Genomic DNA, 18,066 nt, shown 5'->3' with positions numbered 1-18,066 from the left:
AGAACTGTGCCCCAGACCGACAACGTATCACCACCTACGGACCCTGTGAGCGAGTCTCTAAAAGGCCATTCTATCAGGCCTGCTGCTGTAGGATGCTGGGGACCAGGGCGAGGCCAGTGAACCCCACGAGCGCGAGCCCACTGCCACGCTTCTGCTGTGGGGAACGCCCTGATGGCGGCACGTCCTTTCCGTGTTTCTCTCACTCTGACGATTTCCACCTTAAATTTCTAGCTGTTCAGGTAAGCTGCAGTTTCCCACTGCTATGGGGACTTGAGAGATTCCTCACGCAAGAAGGCCACACACTCACAGTGTGTGGAGATTGCAAGGACTATATTTATTTCCTTCCGTTTCTGTCTGCTTAATCGAAAAATATTTCCTTCAGATTTTAAAATTGCTTTCGATGGAAGGTTGTATAAGCACCTTCACTCGGATACCATTACCAGAAGTTTCCAGTAATTATTTGTTATCTATAAAACACTTTGGAATAGAGGAAATGAGAAAAGGTGGGACAAATAGTTAGAATGCTGTTTTATTAATAAATGGATTTGTTTCCTTGGGCCTCCATCTCAACAAAATTAATTTTATTGTGTTTTGAACTTAGTCCCTCTACTAGTAAAACTTGGAAAGTGCACATTTCTTTTAGTACGACTTTCTAAAGTAGCGTTTGCTTTTATTAGGAATTGAATGACCTTCATATAGAAGCACTTGCGGTGATTGCCAATTGCCTAGAAGATATGGATACTATGGTGCTGATTCAGCAGACAGGGGGTCTTAAGAAGCTCCTAGCATTTGCAGAAAACTCTACAATTCCTGACATTCAGAAGAATGCAGCAAAGGCAATTACCAAAGCAGCTTATGATCGTATGTCTCATTTTACACTAACTGAGCATCCATATTCTCTCTTGTAGTCTTGATTTGGGTTAGTACTGACAAACACTAGATATTTGTCCGCCATTTAAGTGACCATTTGAGAATAGTGCTAAACTTACTATTTAAGGCCAAAATTTATCTCAATGCCAATGAGTTAAAGTAGAGATTACTTTGTCAAGGATATAACAAACCTAATATGATTTAATTATAACTCTTTTTTAAATCATTCAATCTTAAATTAAGTTTTAAGCCTTATTTCTCTTGATTTTGGAATTATGCAGAATGTACGCATTGCTTATGATCCTGAAAACATTGTTTCAATAAATCCACACTTGGAATGACATCCATATTGTAATTTCAAGTTTCAGCTAGAGTCATGCCATGTTATAGAGCTGTGAAAAATAATATGCTCATACTACATACATAATACAATTTTCATTTCAGCAGCAAGCTATGTTGACATAAATCTGTAAAATATGAGAGATTAATTATATCACAAGCACCAAAGATGAAATTATGGTTTTAATTTATGTATATTTGGAGTATTTTATTTAGTAAAAGATGTGACTTTATTTTCCCCTTCCACATCACTCCTTGTATTAATGTTGACAACTTTGACTAGTTTAAATGATTTATATTCTAAACATATATAATCATATGTGTACTTATATCTTTGTGTATGTTATGGGAAACATTTCCTTTTCGACCCATGCTGGATTTCTTCAAGGCAAAGTTTTAAAGCAATAAGCCAAATTTCACAGTCCAGTACACTGTAGATAGAGCATGGTCTTGTGAGTTACATGATATGTGCCAAATCTAAAGACAGGCTGTAAAAGTAAGGTTTTCGGTGTTGGCAAAGTTGGTTGGTTCAGTGTTCCGTCCAATGGAAGTAGACCTTATCACTCCTGGTCAGTTCTGCCGTCCATCTGTCCTAGGCCTTCTTACCCATTTGAGACCCAAAGAGAGGGCAATGAGTAGACGGGAACAATGTCACATCTAAAATTTTGCATATCACAACTTCTCTTTGGATTATGAGTATGGCCGGGCCATTGGAAGGTTGTCCCAGCCCCGCTTGGGATAGTGAGTTTCATGAGTTCATCACCCGTCATGTGATGTAGCTCCGGAAGTAGCACTTCATAGAGAGTTCCTGGTGGTCTAGTCCAGCAACTAGTTCCGGTGCTGCTGACCTAGGTATGTGACTGTGGGTGCCTGTAGCCTCTCTGGACCGCTTTATTCATGATTTAATGAGCCACTCACTTGGTGTCAGTAAACCCAACACAGGCAAGTAACAGATAATCACAATGCAGTGTTAAAAGTGCTTGTTGATGGAAAGACAGGGTCACCCAGGAGGGCCGCCTAATGCAGACTTGGATCAGATAAGGCCTCCTGAAATAGGAAGGACCTATTCAGGCTAGGATCTATTGTAAATAATAGAAATTGGCAGTGCAAAGACAGCCCTGGTAGAATGTGGTGGGGGGAGCAGGGACGGTGGGGTCAGCAATACTCTAAGGCAGCAGTCCCCAAACTTTTCAGCACCAGGGGTTCTCCTATGAGAATCTAATGCCTGATGATCTGAGGTGGAGCTGAGGCCATGATGCTAGCGCTGGGGAGTAGCCGCAAACACAGATGAAGCATCTCTTGCTTGCAGCTCACTGCTCACCTCCTGCTGTGCAGCCTGGTTCCTAACAAGCTGCAGGACCGGTATTGGCCTGTGGCCCAGGGTTTTGGGGACCTCTGCTTTAAGGTGATGGAACAGTGTTTGTAAAGGCCAGAGATGGATAGAGTGTGGCAAGTTCCAGAAGTGGAGGCTTTCAGAATGCTTAGTGTCTAGAAGGCAGGAGACAACTGAGACTTACGGCTGTAGAGGGAGGAGCCGATGAGCATTATAAGACAAGTTAAAGACTTTGAACTTTATTTTGATGGCAACGAAGAGCCTTGAACTGGGTTAGAGAGGGGAGGGAACATTGCACACTTTTACTTTTTAAATAAAGAGCACTCTTGTTGCAACGTGGAGAAGAGATGGGAATGTGCAGGACCGGACAGAAAGAGCAGGAAGGGGACTGAGGAGTTGATGTAGGTGACAGGTGAAGGTGTTTTGAAACAGAGATGTGGTGGCCGAAATTGACTCGGAGCCATTGCAAGGACCACCAGCACAATGCATGGCGCAGTGGGAGGGTCCATCATTGTTTGCTGAATGACTGCATGGGTTGGGGGAGGAAGAGGTGATGTCAAGGACGAGGCCCGGTTTCTGGCTTGGACAGCTGGAGGTACAATGATGCCACCCACATAAATGGGTAACTCGAGAGAGGAACAAGTTTTAATTGAAGGAAAAGAAATGAGTTCCATTTTTTAAATTTATGAGGTAAAATACATATAATATAAAATTTACTCTCTCAATTTACCATTAAGTAAATTCACATGGTTGTGGTATCATCAGCACCATTCATCCACAGAACTCTTTTCATCTTGCAAAATGACACCCTGTACCCATGAAAAAATAAGTCCCCACTTCTCCCTCTCTGCGGTCCTGGGCAACCACCATTCTTTTTGTTTCTATGGTTTTGACTATTCAAGGTACTTAAATAAGTGGAATTATACAATAATCATCCTTTCGTGACTGGCTTATTTCACTTAGCATGATGTCCTCAAGTTTTATCAGAATTTCCTTCCTTTTTAAGGCTGAATAACATAACATTGTATGTACAGACCACGTTTTGTTGATCCATTCATTCCTTGGGTGGACATCTGGGTTGCATCCCACCTTCTGGCTATTGTGAATAATGCTGCTATAAAAATAGATGCACAAATATCTCTTCTTCAAGTCCCTGCTTTTGATTCTTCGGGGTATATACCCAGAAGTGGATCATATGGTAACCCTATATTTAATATTCTGAGGAATTGCCATACTGTTTTCCATAGCGGCTACACCATTTTACATTCCAATCAGCAGGGCATATGGATTCTAGTTTCCCCGCTTCTCACCAAATCTTGTTATTTTCCTTTTTTTTTTTTTTTTTTTTGTGGTAACCACCCTCATGGGTGTGAAGTGGTATCTCACTGTTTTTTGATTTGTATTTCTCTAACGATTAGTGATATTGAGCATTTTCTTTATATGTTTATTGACCACCTGTGTATCTTCTTTAGAGAAATGTCTGTTCAAATCTTTTGCCTATTTTTTAAATTAAGTTATTTAATTTTTGTCATTGAATTGTAGGAGATCTTTATATATTCTGGATATTAATTCCTTATCAGATATATGATTTGCAAATATTTTCTCTCATTCTGTGGGCTTTCGCTCTGTTGATTGTGCCCTTTGATGCACAGAAGTTTTAAATTTTGATGTGGTCCAGTATATATACAAATTTTTTTGTCTGCGCTTCAGTTGTCAAATCCAAGAAATCATTAGTGACATTAAATCCAGTGTCATGAACCTCATGTTTTCTTCTAATAGTATTATAGTTACATATGTTCTATAGGAGAAAGTTGGTATAAGTTTGGAGTATTCTGAGGAGCCTGTAATTGTTCTTTGACCAGGGGTACTTTATGAAAATTTGGTTCTTTCTCTTGTGTCCCATGAAAATTTGTTTGTTTCTCTTGTGCCCCTGCCCCAGGCCCTCTTTTTCTCCTTTTCTTTGTAATTAACCTCTTTCTCTTATCTCCATCAACCTTCTGCATATGACTTCTGCTTCCCCCATGTCACCAAAACGGTCCTTGTAGAATTTGACATTGACCTCCCAACTCCTAAATTCTACAGATACATTTTCAGCCTTTTCTTTACTTGATCTTCTTGTGGCATTCAGCACTGTCGATTGCCCCCTTCTCAGGGAAATTCTTATTTTTCGATTTCTGTAACACGCCTCTTCCCTGATGAGGACCCTAATCTTCGGACTGACCAGTTTGCCTTGACCAGCTTCCTCTCACCCGCCTGTCTGTCGTGTCAGGGTTAAACTTGCCTTCCTATCTTGGTTCAGTATTGTCTTTGAAATCTTTATGAGTAATCGCACTTGTGACAGACGGTTCAGCTGACTCCTCATTTGCTTATGAATACCCAGATCTGTATCTAATTATAACCTGTCTTCTGAATTCCTGCCTATATTTCTCATGACTTCCAAGCACATTCAATTACATTACCCAAACTTAACTTTTGAGGCATCTTTAATTTCTTTGAAAATCTGATGAAAGTGTCCCTCCCCCCACCCCAAACGCACATATACACAACATTCTATATATAATTTTAGGGAGTTCATGGGCTACCGGAAGCCCATCTATGCTTTTTGGATCCACGAACTCCAACTTAATAACTCTTGGACTAGAATAAATAGGATTAAGTTCAGATGCCCAAGCTTGGAATCAGAGATTCTTTGATTTTGTACTATCATATGGTTATCAGTTTGTTCTTGCTTACATACTCTCCATTGTACTCTGGGGCATATAACTTATGCTAGACCATAATTTTTATACACATTTGCTCTGGTTTAGGCCCTTAGTCTGGATTCTGATTGTGGAAATTCTGTTTTGACCCATTGGTATCCACATTCTTCCAGGGGCTAGGTTTAGAGGGAAAATCACGTTTTTTAATTCCATCGCTTTTTGAGGTTTCTAGAAAATAACTTTTTTCCCTATCTTTCTGTAAGAAATTTTAAAATGTATTTTCTCGTGCTATAACCTAGTGTAGCCCATTCTGTTTTAAATACACTATCAGTTTTCTCACACCATAGCCTTTATCTATCCCTACTACAGTAGGTTAAAGCAAGAACCTGTACAGGAACTCAGGGACTCTGACCCACTATTTTGGAATACTAAGCAAGCATGGGACAAAAGTTAACTTCCATTGCTTAGCAGAAGCCCCATTTTCCAGATGGGATGAGATTTACATCTACCCTAACATCGCTCAACCGACTGCCCGTGTGTATTATGGTAGCAGTCCTTCACCGTTACCTTGCAGGTTTCATCTGTTACTGTAAAAACTTACATTTCATAACCCAGATTGCTCAGCTGGAAACCTTCCTCTATCCATTCTGGCATAGTCTCCTTCCTTCCTGAGTTTGTTCCACCTTTGGTGACTGTACGAACACTGGAAAAGTGTGTCAAATGGATCTGCAAATCTAATGGGTAAAGGGATGGTTTGGTTTTCTTATAGCCTAGGCGATATCTGGTCTGAAAGATTGCCTCTTGGAGCTTCTAGACAGAGCTGATTCTACAAAGAGTCAAGCTTTCTCTCTGTCCACACCTCTCAATAAATCCTCAGGCGTGAACCCTCTTCTCATTGGAAGGATAGGGCTTTGAGAACATCTCTCCATTCCAAGCTTCTCCACAAGCAGAATTCCCCTGAGGATTTGGAACTGCCTTAGCCAGAACATTTGTGGGTGGAGGGGGCCCACTCTGTTCAGAACACAATGCTAGCACAGAACTAATAATATCCTGCTCCCCAGGGCCAGTGCTAGGGGATTGGCTGGCATCTTCCTCATTTACCTGATTATTCTCTTCTATTTTTGTAGATTTATGTACCTCTTAACACCATTACCTCTTTCATAGTAATCCACAATAATCACCTCTTTCTCCCTGCCTCTGTTCTAGACTGTGCATGTATTCCTTGTCTACCTTTTTTTTATTTTTATCAACTATTGCTTGCCTCGACCTCTCTCTGCCAGACCCAGCCAGATCTGGCATGCCTTATTTTATTTTAGACATGTCTTATTTGGCATTAATAACAATGATAAACTCTAAAAACTTATCAGGATTAACAAAGTTATCTCCTAATACTTCTGTATTGCAAGTAAGTAATCATGAAGCTTTAAAATAACTCTCCACAGGTAGGAAACTTCATTCGTAATGAGGTTTTAACAAATACTGTAAAATACTGTTTTTTAAACTGTCGTTAATAACAATGTAACTATCGGTATTTATAACACATTTTGTACTTTCCATAATTATTTTAAAACTTTCATAGGCTAGGTAATGCATTGTCATTACATGTCAAAATCACTGTTGAAACACACAAAACACGTAATGCACATTCCTTAAGTTTGGCTGGTTGAGTAAAGTTTTAACATGCATTCCCTCCGCCCCCCACCCCCCACCCCATCAGTATGTCTTTGACCTGGTACCAGGAGGAGGAAGGTGTTAATTACCACGTTGCCACGAGGTTTATGGACTGGTATTAACATCTCAGCGGGAGCAGAGATAGAACAATAGCGACTTCTGAGAAGGGGTGAGGAAAATCAGCATTACGTTCAGATTTATTTCCAGTTACTAAACCTCATGCTTTTTATTTTAGTGAGACTGAATAAATGTTATTTTCAAAAGGACATTCCTCTAGTAGTAGCATAATTACTTTGCCATCTTTATTGTCTGTTTAATTAAAACATAAATACTCCTCGGCATAGCAATTCAATGAAGGTACTTGGTTAATATGTTAATTCATCTTTTAAATCTATTATAGCCACACTGCAGTCAGCACTTTTGAGGTTTGATGAACACAGCTGGATTTTGAGAACACTATCAGCAGGGTTGAAAAACTGATTGCCCACAGTATTTAAATTGTTTTTTAAATCTTTCCATTAATTCCATATATACTGTTTTTTGAATGTAACAATTACATACTACAAAGTTAGTCTTTTCAAATTAATCCTTTTGGTCGATTTTCCTGATAGAATCCACACGCAGAGTGTTCTGTTTAGTAAAGTTGATTTAGAGCCATTAGAGAACTCTTAATTATAAATCTAAGCATTTTAGGTCAGCTGCTCTAGAAGAGTTTCAGATCTTGTTTGTTCAGGGAAAACTAATAAGGGCTACATGTATTTTTTAATACCTTGGAAGCCACATACTTCACATTTAAGTGATAATCGCATCTTTTTTTTCATGAAATCGTCGTGGTCTGCCTGAATTCTAAATGAAAGGAAGCAAGGGATTAAGATGATAAGCTTACAGGACATGGTTTATGATTGGTGTAAGACGCAATGAACAGAAGTGTCAGTAATCTGGCTTGTGCCAGCTGTGGCCGGACCGCTCAGCCTACATCCGTCTGTCAGATGAGCAAAGGCCACGAGTATTTGCCACTATGGTGGCATCTGAATATGATACCACTTCTGTGAAAGGGGAGATTTAAAATAAAAAAAATTATCGTTGAAGGAAGACAGAAATCCTATATTAACTTTAAAATGGAAACCTAATTGCAATAATTTCTGATAATATTTCTGGAAATAAAAAAACAACCCAATTAAAATATATATAAGTAATGAATAAGTTCCACATGTAGATGGTGTAATCTAAATTAGCATCAGCATTTTTGCAGAAATTTTTATTTTAACAGATTAGTTTTATATATCAACATTCTAATAACATATCACATTCTTCTATTTCAATCATATAAATTGACTTTGTAAAGGTTAACCGAGGATCAAACCTATGATAAAGTTTTATGAAAGAGCTGTAGATAAATAACAGGAATTATTTGTAAGCTGTTTCTTTTCAAAGTAGTCTCTGGTACTTCTCATGGGATTAAAACTGAGTTTGGTTAATAGATATTTTCTAGGCACTTAGAGCCATTATCTTTTTCCAAATAAGAAAACTATGCTAATGTATGTTTAGATTATGTTTCTGGGAATTTAGGAAGCAATTAAATAATTATTTAAAATTTTGCTACATCAGCATGTATTGTAACTTAAGACAAAAAAATGATTATGATTTTTTTTGATACAACATAAATTCCTTCAGACTTGGAATCATACTTTATTGCTCATTTTCACTTCTCTTCTCTTGAGGATCCAGCTCACCAGCTTGTGCATCTTAGGCATTCTTCAGATATTGGGTTTGTATTTAGAATAATCATCAGATAAACAGGTTTTTGTCCTTAGTGAGAAAAGAGTGTGTGTGAACGCAGCAACATGCCAGGCACATGATTGGTGCAAATAAGTTCTTGCTAAGTCTGAAACATGCCATAGTATTGGTAACACACAGGGGAATAAGAAAAAAAGGCAATATCGGTGCTTCATTTTGCATAATCACTGTGTTCTAAAGGCTGAATATATATATATTTTGTTTAGACTCTTCACGACTAAAGCTAGCAAACAGTTTGAATTCCCATCATATTTTGGTTGGGGAAGTAGTTACACTTGCACGGTTTTTGCAGAAAAATTCTGATGTTTTTTCCCCCCCGCTCTTTTGGTTTACATAAGCTGAAAACAGAAAACTTTTTCATGAACAGGAGGTCGAAAAGTGCCTTATAGCCCTTTTGAGCTCCGAAAGCGATGGAACTAAAATTGCTGCTTCCCAGGCTATTTCAGCAATGTGTGAGCATTCGGGCAGCAAGGAGTTTTTCAATCATCAGGGTAAGCAGACTGGAAAAAACCATCGCGTACATTTTTAGGTTCCCATATTCTGGTCTACATGGATGTTGGTGAAGTCACGTGTTCCTTTTTTTTCTTTTCTTTTTCTTTTTTCTTTTTTTTGCCACAGGGATTCCACAGTTAATTCAGTTGCTAAAAAGTGACAATGAAGAGGTAAGGGAGGCGGCTGCCCTGGCCCTGGCTAATCTGACCACTTGCAATCCTGCTAACGCAAAGTAAGTGCAAAACGGCTATTGTGTGTGGGAGAGCTTACAGTCCAAGGAGTGCTCGTTTTAACATTTTGGCTTTCGGAGCAGTTTACATGTTCATTCAGATGGTCCGTCTCAGGATAAAACTCTTATGCAATCCTCAGAAACCCTTATTGAAAATAAGTCATCAGTTAGGCCTGTCTTCCAAAACTACAGTCACACGCTGCGTGATGACATGTTTGGTCTACGACCGACCACGTGTATAATGGCGGTCACGAAAGATTATGATGGAGCTGGAAAATTCCCACCACCTAATGATGCTGTAGCAGTTGCGAAGTCAGAGGGCCACACATTACTCACGTGTTTGTGGCGATGCTGGTGTAACCGAACCTACTGTGCTGCCAGTTGTATAAAAGTACTGAAGACTGTATTTTTACTGTACCTTTTCTATGTTTGGATGTATTTAGATACACCAGTACTTACCATTTCGATACACAAATACGGTATTCAGTACAGTAGCATGCCATACAGGCTCATAGCCTGGGAGCAATGGGCTGTATGAACCACCTGAGCGTGAGTTAGGCTAAACCATCTAGGTTTGCGTACATGTGCTCTGTGAAGTTCGCCCGATGACAAAACCGCATAAGGGCATGTTTCTCACATTGCATCCCCATCGTTAAGCGACGCACGACTATTATAAAATCTTGACTATTTCTGGGTTTATTTGGAAAATGTGCAGGCCATTTGATTCGGGTAACAGGCTCACTCTCATGGAAGGTTCCAGTACAAATAAAACTGGATAATGCCGGAGATCCTAAAGACAACATTGTATGACGACATTTGATAAATCTGGGCAAAAAAATTTAAAAATCCATTTTAAAAGGGCATAAACATTAGATAAATCTAGAAGATTTTCAAAAGTGAATTTAAATCATATATGGGTAAGTCTATGGCCATGCCGCCCTGAACAAGCCCAATCCTGTCTGATCTTGGATCTAAGCAGAGTTGGACCTGGTTAGTACTTAGATGGGAGACCACCTGGGAAGACCGGGTGCATAAAAAATAAAAAGTAAGAGATTGTAAACTGACAAAGTCCTTGTAATCTGTGAGGTCAACCAAGGGTTGCCTCACCTAAAAACAAACAAACAAACAAACAAAATACATATGAGTAAATACTCTGAAGAAAGTTTGGGAAGCAGTGTTGTCTCTATTCCAAGCACTGTGATATGTGGTTTATGTTCATTGAAAAAGTTGAATTATCAAGATAATCCGTCAACTAATGAGGAAACTGAAGCTCTGCAAGGTTACCTAATTTTCCTGGGTACAAATATCTATTTCAATAGCTGAACTGGAAATTAAATCCAGGTCTGCTGGACCCCAGAGTCTGTGTTCTTTCCTCCACAGATCAGACTGCCTTATCACACAGTAAGAATTCCTCGAAAGTAACTGTTATAAATAAAATAATGATCTGCCCTCCCTATATCTCATTTTGTACATATATTAGGGTTCTCTAGAGAAACAGAACCAACAGGAAATAGATAAATAGGCAGGTAGATGATAGATAGATAGACAGATAGATAGATAGATAGATAGATAGATAGATAGATAATAGGTAGATAGATAGATGATAGATGATAGATAGATAGATAGATAGATAGATAGATAGATAGATAGATAGACAGACAGACAGATAGACAGACAGATTGAGGGATTTGCTCATGTGATTATGAAGGCCAAGAAGTTCCCTGATCTGCTGTCTGCAATACGGAGAACCAAGAAAGATGGTGGTACAATTCACTCCGAGTCTAAAGGCCTGAGCACAGCAGATGAGGTTCCAGATGAAGCAGAGAGGCCCTCAACTGATTGGATGATGCCCCCCCCCCCACATTGATAAGGGGGACTTGTACTCAGGCTACTGATTCCATTGCTAATCTCTTCCAGAAATACCCTCACGGACACTAAAACATAATGTTTTATCAGTGATTTTGGCATCCCTTAGCCCAGTCAAGTTAACACGTAAAATTAATCGTCACAATACATTACTTATTAATTTAGTATAATATTGTCTTGTGGCTAAAATTACCTTTTTGAACTTGAACTACAGCCTCCTCCACCTGCATCATATATTGAATCCATTTCATACCCTTTTCTTCCCTTTATGTATTCCCACACACAAATATTTTAATGCAACGAATAAAAATCTAATGATGCCCAATAAAAACATAGCCAAAATGCATGGGCATCAAAACGAAATTGTATTCCTTTAATAGCTACAATCTTTCACACAGTAATTTCCTAAATTCGGGGTCATCATCATCTGTATGAAAGCACACACATTTCTAGAATATTGTGTCATAATATGTAGCAATTTGAAAATAGCGTATTGAGTGATTTTTTTCCAGTGTAGTCACGCTAGTGCAAAAATCTTATCAGTGGCACTAAAACACTTCCATCTCCAGTGCATTTAGATTTACATATTATCTAGAATACTTTAATAGGCCTCCAGAGTATATAGATGTCTTGATTTGATGTGAGAATACCTGGCTTATATCGTTTCACAATTTTACATAAAATCATAGAAAATTAGAATGGTAAGTAGTTCTAAAAGAGACTGCCAACAGATTTTTTCTTTCAATTATCTATTTCAGATTTTTGTCACCTGACTTTATAGTTTCATCTTATCATCATAGAAAGATCAATTAGGACAGAATGGTCCCTGACTTTTCCTCTATGTTATCAACTTTATTTTTATAGATTAATTTTATTTTTATGTTTTTAATTGCTGTTGTTTCTTTAACCTATTATATACTGTCAATTTTTTTTTGTTTTTGTTTTTTATTTTTTCCAATTCGTGCTTGGTAAGGGAAATGGTTTTATGGATGTTCTTCGAGGTCTCTATAGTTTTACTTCGGACTTTTCGAGCTAAAAAGATATTGAAAACAAATGGTTTTGAGGAGAAAATAGAGTCAGAATTGACATGTTTGTGCCAAATTCAAAATGCTGAAGGTGGGAGCTGAAAAGATTCTACAGTCAATCGAAGGGAATGAAACAAATAGGTTATGTTGTCAATCCTGCTAACAAGCCTCCTCGAGGAGACAACAAAGGTGACAACAAGGGTGGTTGGTTATTTTTATAAAAAACATTCTTAGCTTAAACTTAACATTAGCGACTATTTCCAGCATCACTTTTTAGAAGCAGTCCATTCCATTGTTTTCCTAGAAAAGTGCCGTAGGACTGAGGCCAGCTCGCGGCTCCGCTGCTGGAGTGGCCGGAGTCGGGGGTTAGAGATAGAAAGTTGCTTTTCCACCACACTTAAATGGTAAGAGAAGAAGGCAGAAACCCAGAGCTCATGTCTTCCTTGCATCAGGTGACTATTTGGATACCCTAAAATTGCCTAGACTCATTTTTTTTAATGCAGTTAAGCACTGCGAATTCTAATTTTGTTAAAATGTAACCCATTTCCTAAGTCTAGAACCCATTTGACACCGTACATAGTTTTTACAATATTATTGACTATATTCCTTATGCTATACTTTACATCCGTGTGACTCTTTTTATATCTGGCGATTTCTATATCTTAATCCCTTCTCCTTTTTCACCCATCCGTTTTGGGGTGATCACTTCATAAGTTATATGAATGTCTAACCACTGTGTTGTACACGTAAAGCTAAAATAATGTATGTTGACTGTAATGGATGAAATAAAAAAAATTTTAAAAACAGTAAAGACAGAGGCAAAGTGAAAAAAAAAAAGGAACCTCCTTCTCCTATACTCATATCTCAATGTGCCGAAAATAGATTTCTAATTCTTAAACTCAGACTACCTAAATTGAAGTTGGAGGCTCATCTCATGAACTGAGTAATCACTGGTGTGTTATAATAACATAAAATACCTTTATGTAATGGATTTTTGCACCCCCCCCCAAAAAAAATGCAGGCAAATGAAAATCTTCTAATTTAAAGGAAAAATAAAAAACAACCAGGAAAAGGAAAAACATACTTCGTGATGACTTTTATTGTGAAATTGACAAGTTCTTTTATAAAACAAAAGCATTTTAATAATCTAAAAGTAGAATTTTATAATATATGCAAAATAATTTACGGTCTAGAATATCTGAATTTATATTTTCACACACCTTTCTTTCTTACAAAAGAAAGTACATTCATATGTAATAAAATAGTAAGAGGATGAAGAACTTTGATAGGAATGGTAAGTAAATGACCAGACCATTCATCCACCTCTGGAAGATTTTCAGCTTTCACTATGACTATCGCCTTGATCTGTGCCAAAAGATCTCGCCTAACTGGTATTCTCTGTGAACAAGGCTTCTCGATTCTCAAGTTTTCTAGATATTTGAATTGACTTTTTTAAGCAACAAAACTTTTTAAAATTTGTAATTCGTTTGAATTTAAATCTTCTAAAATCCTTCCCTCTCATCCTCCTGAAACTGATCGTACTGTTATTAAACTTTGGGGATGGAGTGAAGTTATCATTTTGAGCAAGTGACCGTCATATCCTTCAGGGTGGTGTGGTCAGGGCCCCCTAGGAAAGACGGGGTGCTTGTCCCACTCGCTGAGTAAAGCCTCGAGTGGCAGTGTCTTCTGGGTATTGATGCATTTTGCCGACTCCTCATTGGCAGACTGTCAGCATGAATTTTCACTGCGTCTGGAGATATGATTGGCAGGGCCAGTCTTGCCAACGTTCTCTTCAGATCCCTTCCTTTCAGTCAGTTAAAACCGTCCATACCAGGTAATTCTATCAAATTTGATATAAAAGCTGTAAGTGAGGGCCCGAGGCCTCTTTAAGGACTTTTGGTCTTCAGAGGCTATTTATTTTCGTTTGTTCTGCTGATAGTTCTCATGTGCATTCTGCCTATGTAAATTTCCTAGGAATTCAAGCTATAGAAAAGTGAGATTGTAGCTGCTAAGTGACTCACAGGCAGGGAGTGTATACAGAAGACCCTCTGGACAAAGGGACCGTCCGCTTCCTGGGTGAGAGGGGGCGAGGTGGCACGAGATTCCATCGCCTTACTCAGAATGACATATAATTTAAAATGTACGAATTGTTTATTTCTGGAATTTTCCATTTAATATTTTCGGACTGTGGTTGACCATGGGTGGCTGAAACCATAGAAAGCAAAACTGTGGATAAGGAGGAAACAAATGCATTTTCAATTTCCAGTAGTATTTTTCGCCTCAGGCCTTTCATATCCACCATCTTCTCTGCAAAGAATGTTCTTCTACCCCAGCATGCCCGTGGCTCACTCCCTCACCCTCTTCAAGTCTGTTCAAACGTCACCTTCTCCGCGAGGTCTACCATGACCACAGTGTTTACAGCTGCACCCACGCACATACACATATTCTCAATCCTCCTTCCCTCTGGCCCTTTTTTATAGCACTTACTTTATAACATACCATATAACTTGCTCGTTGTGTTTATTGCTTATTTTCTGTTCACCTCTATGACCAGCACCAACGAAGGGAGCACCTTTGTCTGTTTAATCCACAGGTACATACCAAGCATCTTATCCCATAGTAGACGTTCGCGGGGAAAATGGGCTTACAACTAAAATGAAAAAGTATTGTGAAAAAAAGAAGATCTATCTTTCATTAACCAATACCCAAAACTTAAAACAGAAAGTGATCATCTATATTCTTTCCTTTGTTTTTACACAATTTGGATGACAGAAGCATACTTTTCATTCTTTCTTATCTACATAATAAATGTCACAAAATGGATAAAAATATGACAAGGCAATGAATAAGAATAAAAAATAACAATTTGAAGGCATAGGAAAAGAGGTTAAGAACGGCCAGAATCACATATTTGAAGTGATAAAAGGAGAAAGAAAAGTAAAATTATTATTTAAATGAACAAATAAAAAGTTAGAAAGCTGAAACAACTCCACATAAAGAAACAGATGAAAACGCAACCCAAGAAGCAATAATGAGTCTTATATAAAAACAGATTCCATCTAATTAATTAGGACACCATCGCCCATCCTTTCTTGATTCACTGCTCATCTTGACAATTCTCAATTTGTAATACTTTTTGGAAAGGAAAAAAATTTTTGAAAGAGGAAATGTCATTTTCAATTACATTTCATGTTATATTTACCTGTACCCGTCTATCCAATTAGTATTATCAAAGTTTTGCATTATTTATGCAAGTACCTGAGAGAATTATTCTTGGCTGACATTCTTCTGAGGGGCAGATCCTACATATTATAATATTTTTCAACTATTAATCTATAACATCACTGCCATCTGTTGGATCTGATCAGAAATAGAGTTTTTTAAGTTATCCCAAGAATGAAAAGGGCTCAACATTTTCATTTCCCTTTGCTAGCACTGACCAAATTTTGGCTATTGGTAAACTATGAAGAGATTAGAAAATAGTATGATTGTTGACAATATTTTTCAAAAGATACAATCATTTTAGGAAATAGAACAATAAAATAAATTATAAAAAGTAACGACTACAATTATTTTAATACCTATAGACAAGTAAGTAGAAACTGTGGTTTTACTATAGAAAATCCATAATCCCATTATTTACACATAGATTATACTAATTCTGATTCTTCATCATTGTTCCATGTTATGTCCATGAAGAACTGAGTGATTTTCCTAAATCTTAAAGACCACTTCCATCTGCATTTCCTTGCTTGTTATTTTTAGTTTTTATACCCCTTCTTGACTTCCCTCAACAGCAGTGACTTAAGAAAGTTCTAATGGGAGCATATATAGTGGTTACTTAAAAAAAAAAAAAATGATAGATTGCTGGGCCACTGCTGGCCTCCACAATAGCAGAGACAAAGAGCTCCTCCCTAGGGACTATCCTGCTGTTGTGTGAAGTATGGTCAGTACCACAACAAAAGAAGTCAGGAAACATTAAGGAATACACCCCAAAAGGACTCCAGATAGAGACAGAATGCCCACAAACAATATGGATGTGCTTTTGAGTGCTTTGGGAACTTTCGAATGTCCTTTATTATATATGGACGACCTGTCCTTTTTGTATTATCAGTATTAATATATCTTCTCACTCACATAAAAATAAAGCATTGGCTGAATTATCATACCTAGTAGAATTATTCACGCAGTACCATGCCTAAGAAAGCCATGCAACTTGTCCAAAAAATATTTAAAAGCTATGCCTCGTCCAGAAAAGTAAGCGCTTCAAGAAAAGACAGAACTTCATTTATTCACAGTGACCCAGACCCTGTCAGTCATGTCAGTATTGTCAGAGAAGGGCCTGATCTTTAGTGACTTCTTGGAATGTTAACTCTCTCTAGTGTGCACAGAAAGCACTGTTTAAGGCTTTTTGTGTTTGTTTATTTGTTTTTCATTCCCACCCTATTAAACAGAGTTGGGGGAAGGTCATACATTTGTATATTTATTTTTTATCATTTCTTTTTATTTTGTTTATTCCGTAGATTTAAGTATAGACAAATGCCATTTCTTAGAATTGCCTCTATTCTATTGTGCATTTACAGCTGTAGTGCAGTGAATAATGATAGTCATTTTGAAGGGGGGAAAAATAAATGCGCCTCTCTTAACATTGGCAAAATAACGCCCTATTCCTCTAAAGGAAGAGACAGGATATCTGCTTTTGAGGCGGCAAGAGATGTGTACTATCACCCTTTGAAAATAAATTTTAATGTCTGCTCTGGATCATATGTCTTAGCCAGTACACACAGATTCACATAGAATAAGTAATCTTGTCATTTAGAATACTTCTTTAATTAAAGAAACATTGACCACAGAAATAACCCACAATGATTCACAAAATTAAAACAGTCTTATGAAAAAATGCAAGCTCTTGTTACAGGCTTGAAGTATCTGTTGGACTTAATAACACTACAGTTATGTAGTTACTGTCTTTGTTGCCTCGGGTTTTTTACAGGAAAATGTTTTGAGTTCCATCTTGCTTTCTAACATGAGAGGAACTGTGTCTTCATACTGCCCCCTAGTGGCAGTTTGAGAGGAAGTGGGGGGAAGGGCAAAAAAAGATAATGAGAGAATTCTCTGTATTTTAGCGAAACACACACTAATTTAATTTGAAACACTCTCTGGTGTACCTAAAATAATATTTTAAGACATTATTAAAAGATGGTGATCTGGAAAGCGTTTCATTGTGATGCTTTTAAAGAGAGAACATTCTACTGCTAAATGTGTGTTTTAATAGATGTTTGGGTTTGTCTTTGTCCTTTTTTAAGGTGTTGTCACTTCAAAAAGTGTTGACATATTCATTGTTCTGGTGGCTGCATATTTGCTGTGCTGTATAACCATTAGGATAAATATAATAGGCTTGAACAACATAGATTAACCTCATTGTTATTGTAGTTACTCGAGTTGATTTTTTGCTCTTGACTATATAATAAGAAAGATTATTTTGTTTTAAAATTCTTATTTCTATCACTTTGCTGAAAGATGCTTCATCCTTTGAATGAGAATGCTCACATTATAAGCATCCTCCATGGTAACTTGAGCTAGTTTCAAAACCTTTCAAGAAGTTCTCATTCATATTAAGAATGTTTCAAACTTTTATATTAAGGATAATTGCTCAAAGGACTTATTTAAAGTGTCATTTGCTGCTTTAAAAGTCTTCTGAAATGAATAAAGAAAATGGATGGGCAGAGTCATTATTTCTTAACT

The 18,066-nt window shown here is 37.6% G+C and overlaps 1 protein-coding gene and 1 pseudogene across 6 annotated transcripts in view; both read left to right on the top strand.

Moving 5' to 3' along the window:
* Positions 1-18,066, top strand: part of ARMC3 (armadillo repeat containing 3) — a 74,347-nt gene that overhangs the window by 29,122 nt on the left and 27,159 nt on the right. For all 6 annotated transcript variants that reach the window (XM_016124708.2, XM_036228140.1, XM_016124703.2 and 3 more), the window contains 3 exons: positions 678-861; positions 9,048-9,200; positions 9,328-9,433. In XM_016124708.2, the coding sequence (XP_015980194.2) occupies positions 678-861; positions 9,048-9,200; positions 9,328-9,433 (443 nt within the window). The remainder of the gene's footprint in view (positions 1-677; positions 862-9,047; positions 9,201-9,327; positions 9,434-18,066) is intronic.
* On the top strand, positions 10,352-10,468 carry LOC118609278 (annotated as a pseudogene).

Source organism: Rousettus aegyptiacus, unplaced genomic scaffold, assembly GCF_014176215.1.
Source record: "Rousettus aegyptiacus isolate mRouAeg1 unplaced genomic scaffold, mRouAeg1.p scaffold_m13_p_10, whole genome shotgun sequence".
NCBI classification, from domain to species: Eukaryota; Metazoa; Chordata; class Mammalia; order Chiroptera; family Pteropodidae; genus Rousettus; species Rousettus aegyptiacus.
Note: the sequence above shows the minus strand (reverse complement) of the source record. Positions and strands in the feature narration are given on the sequence as shown.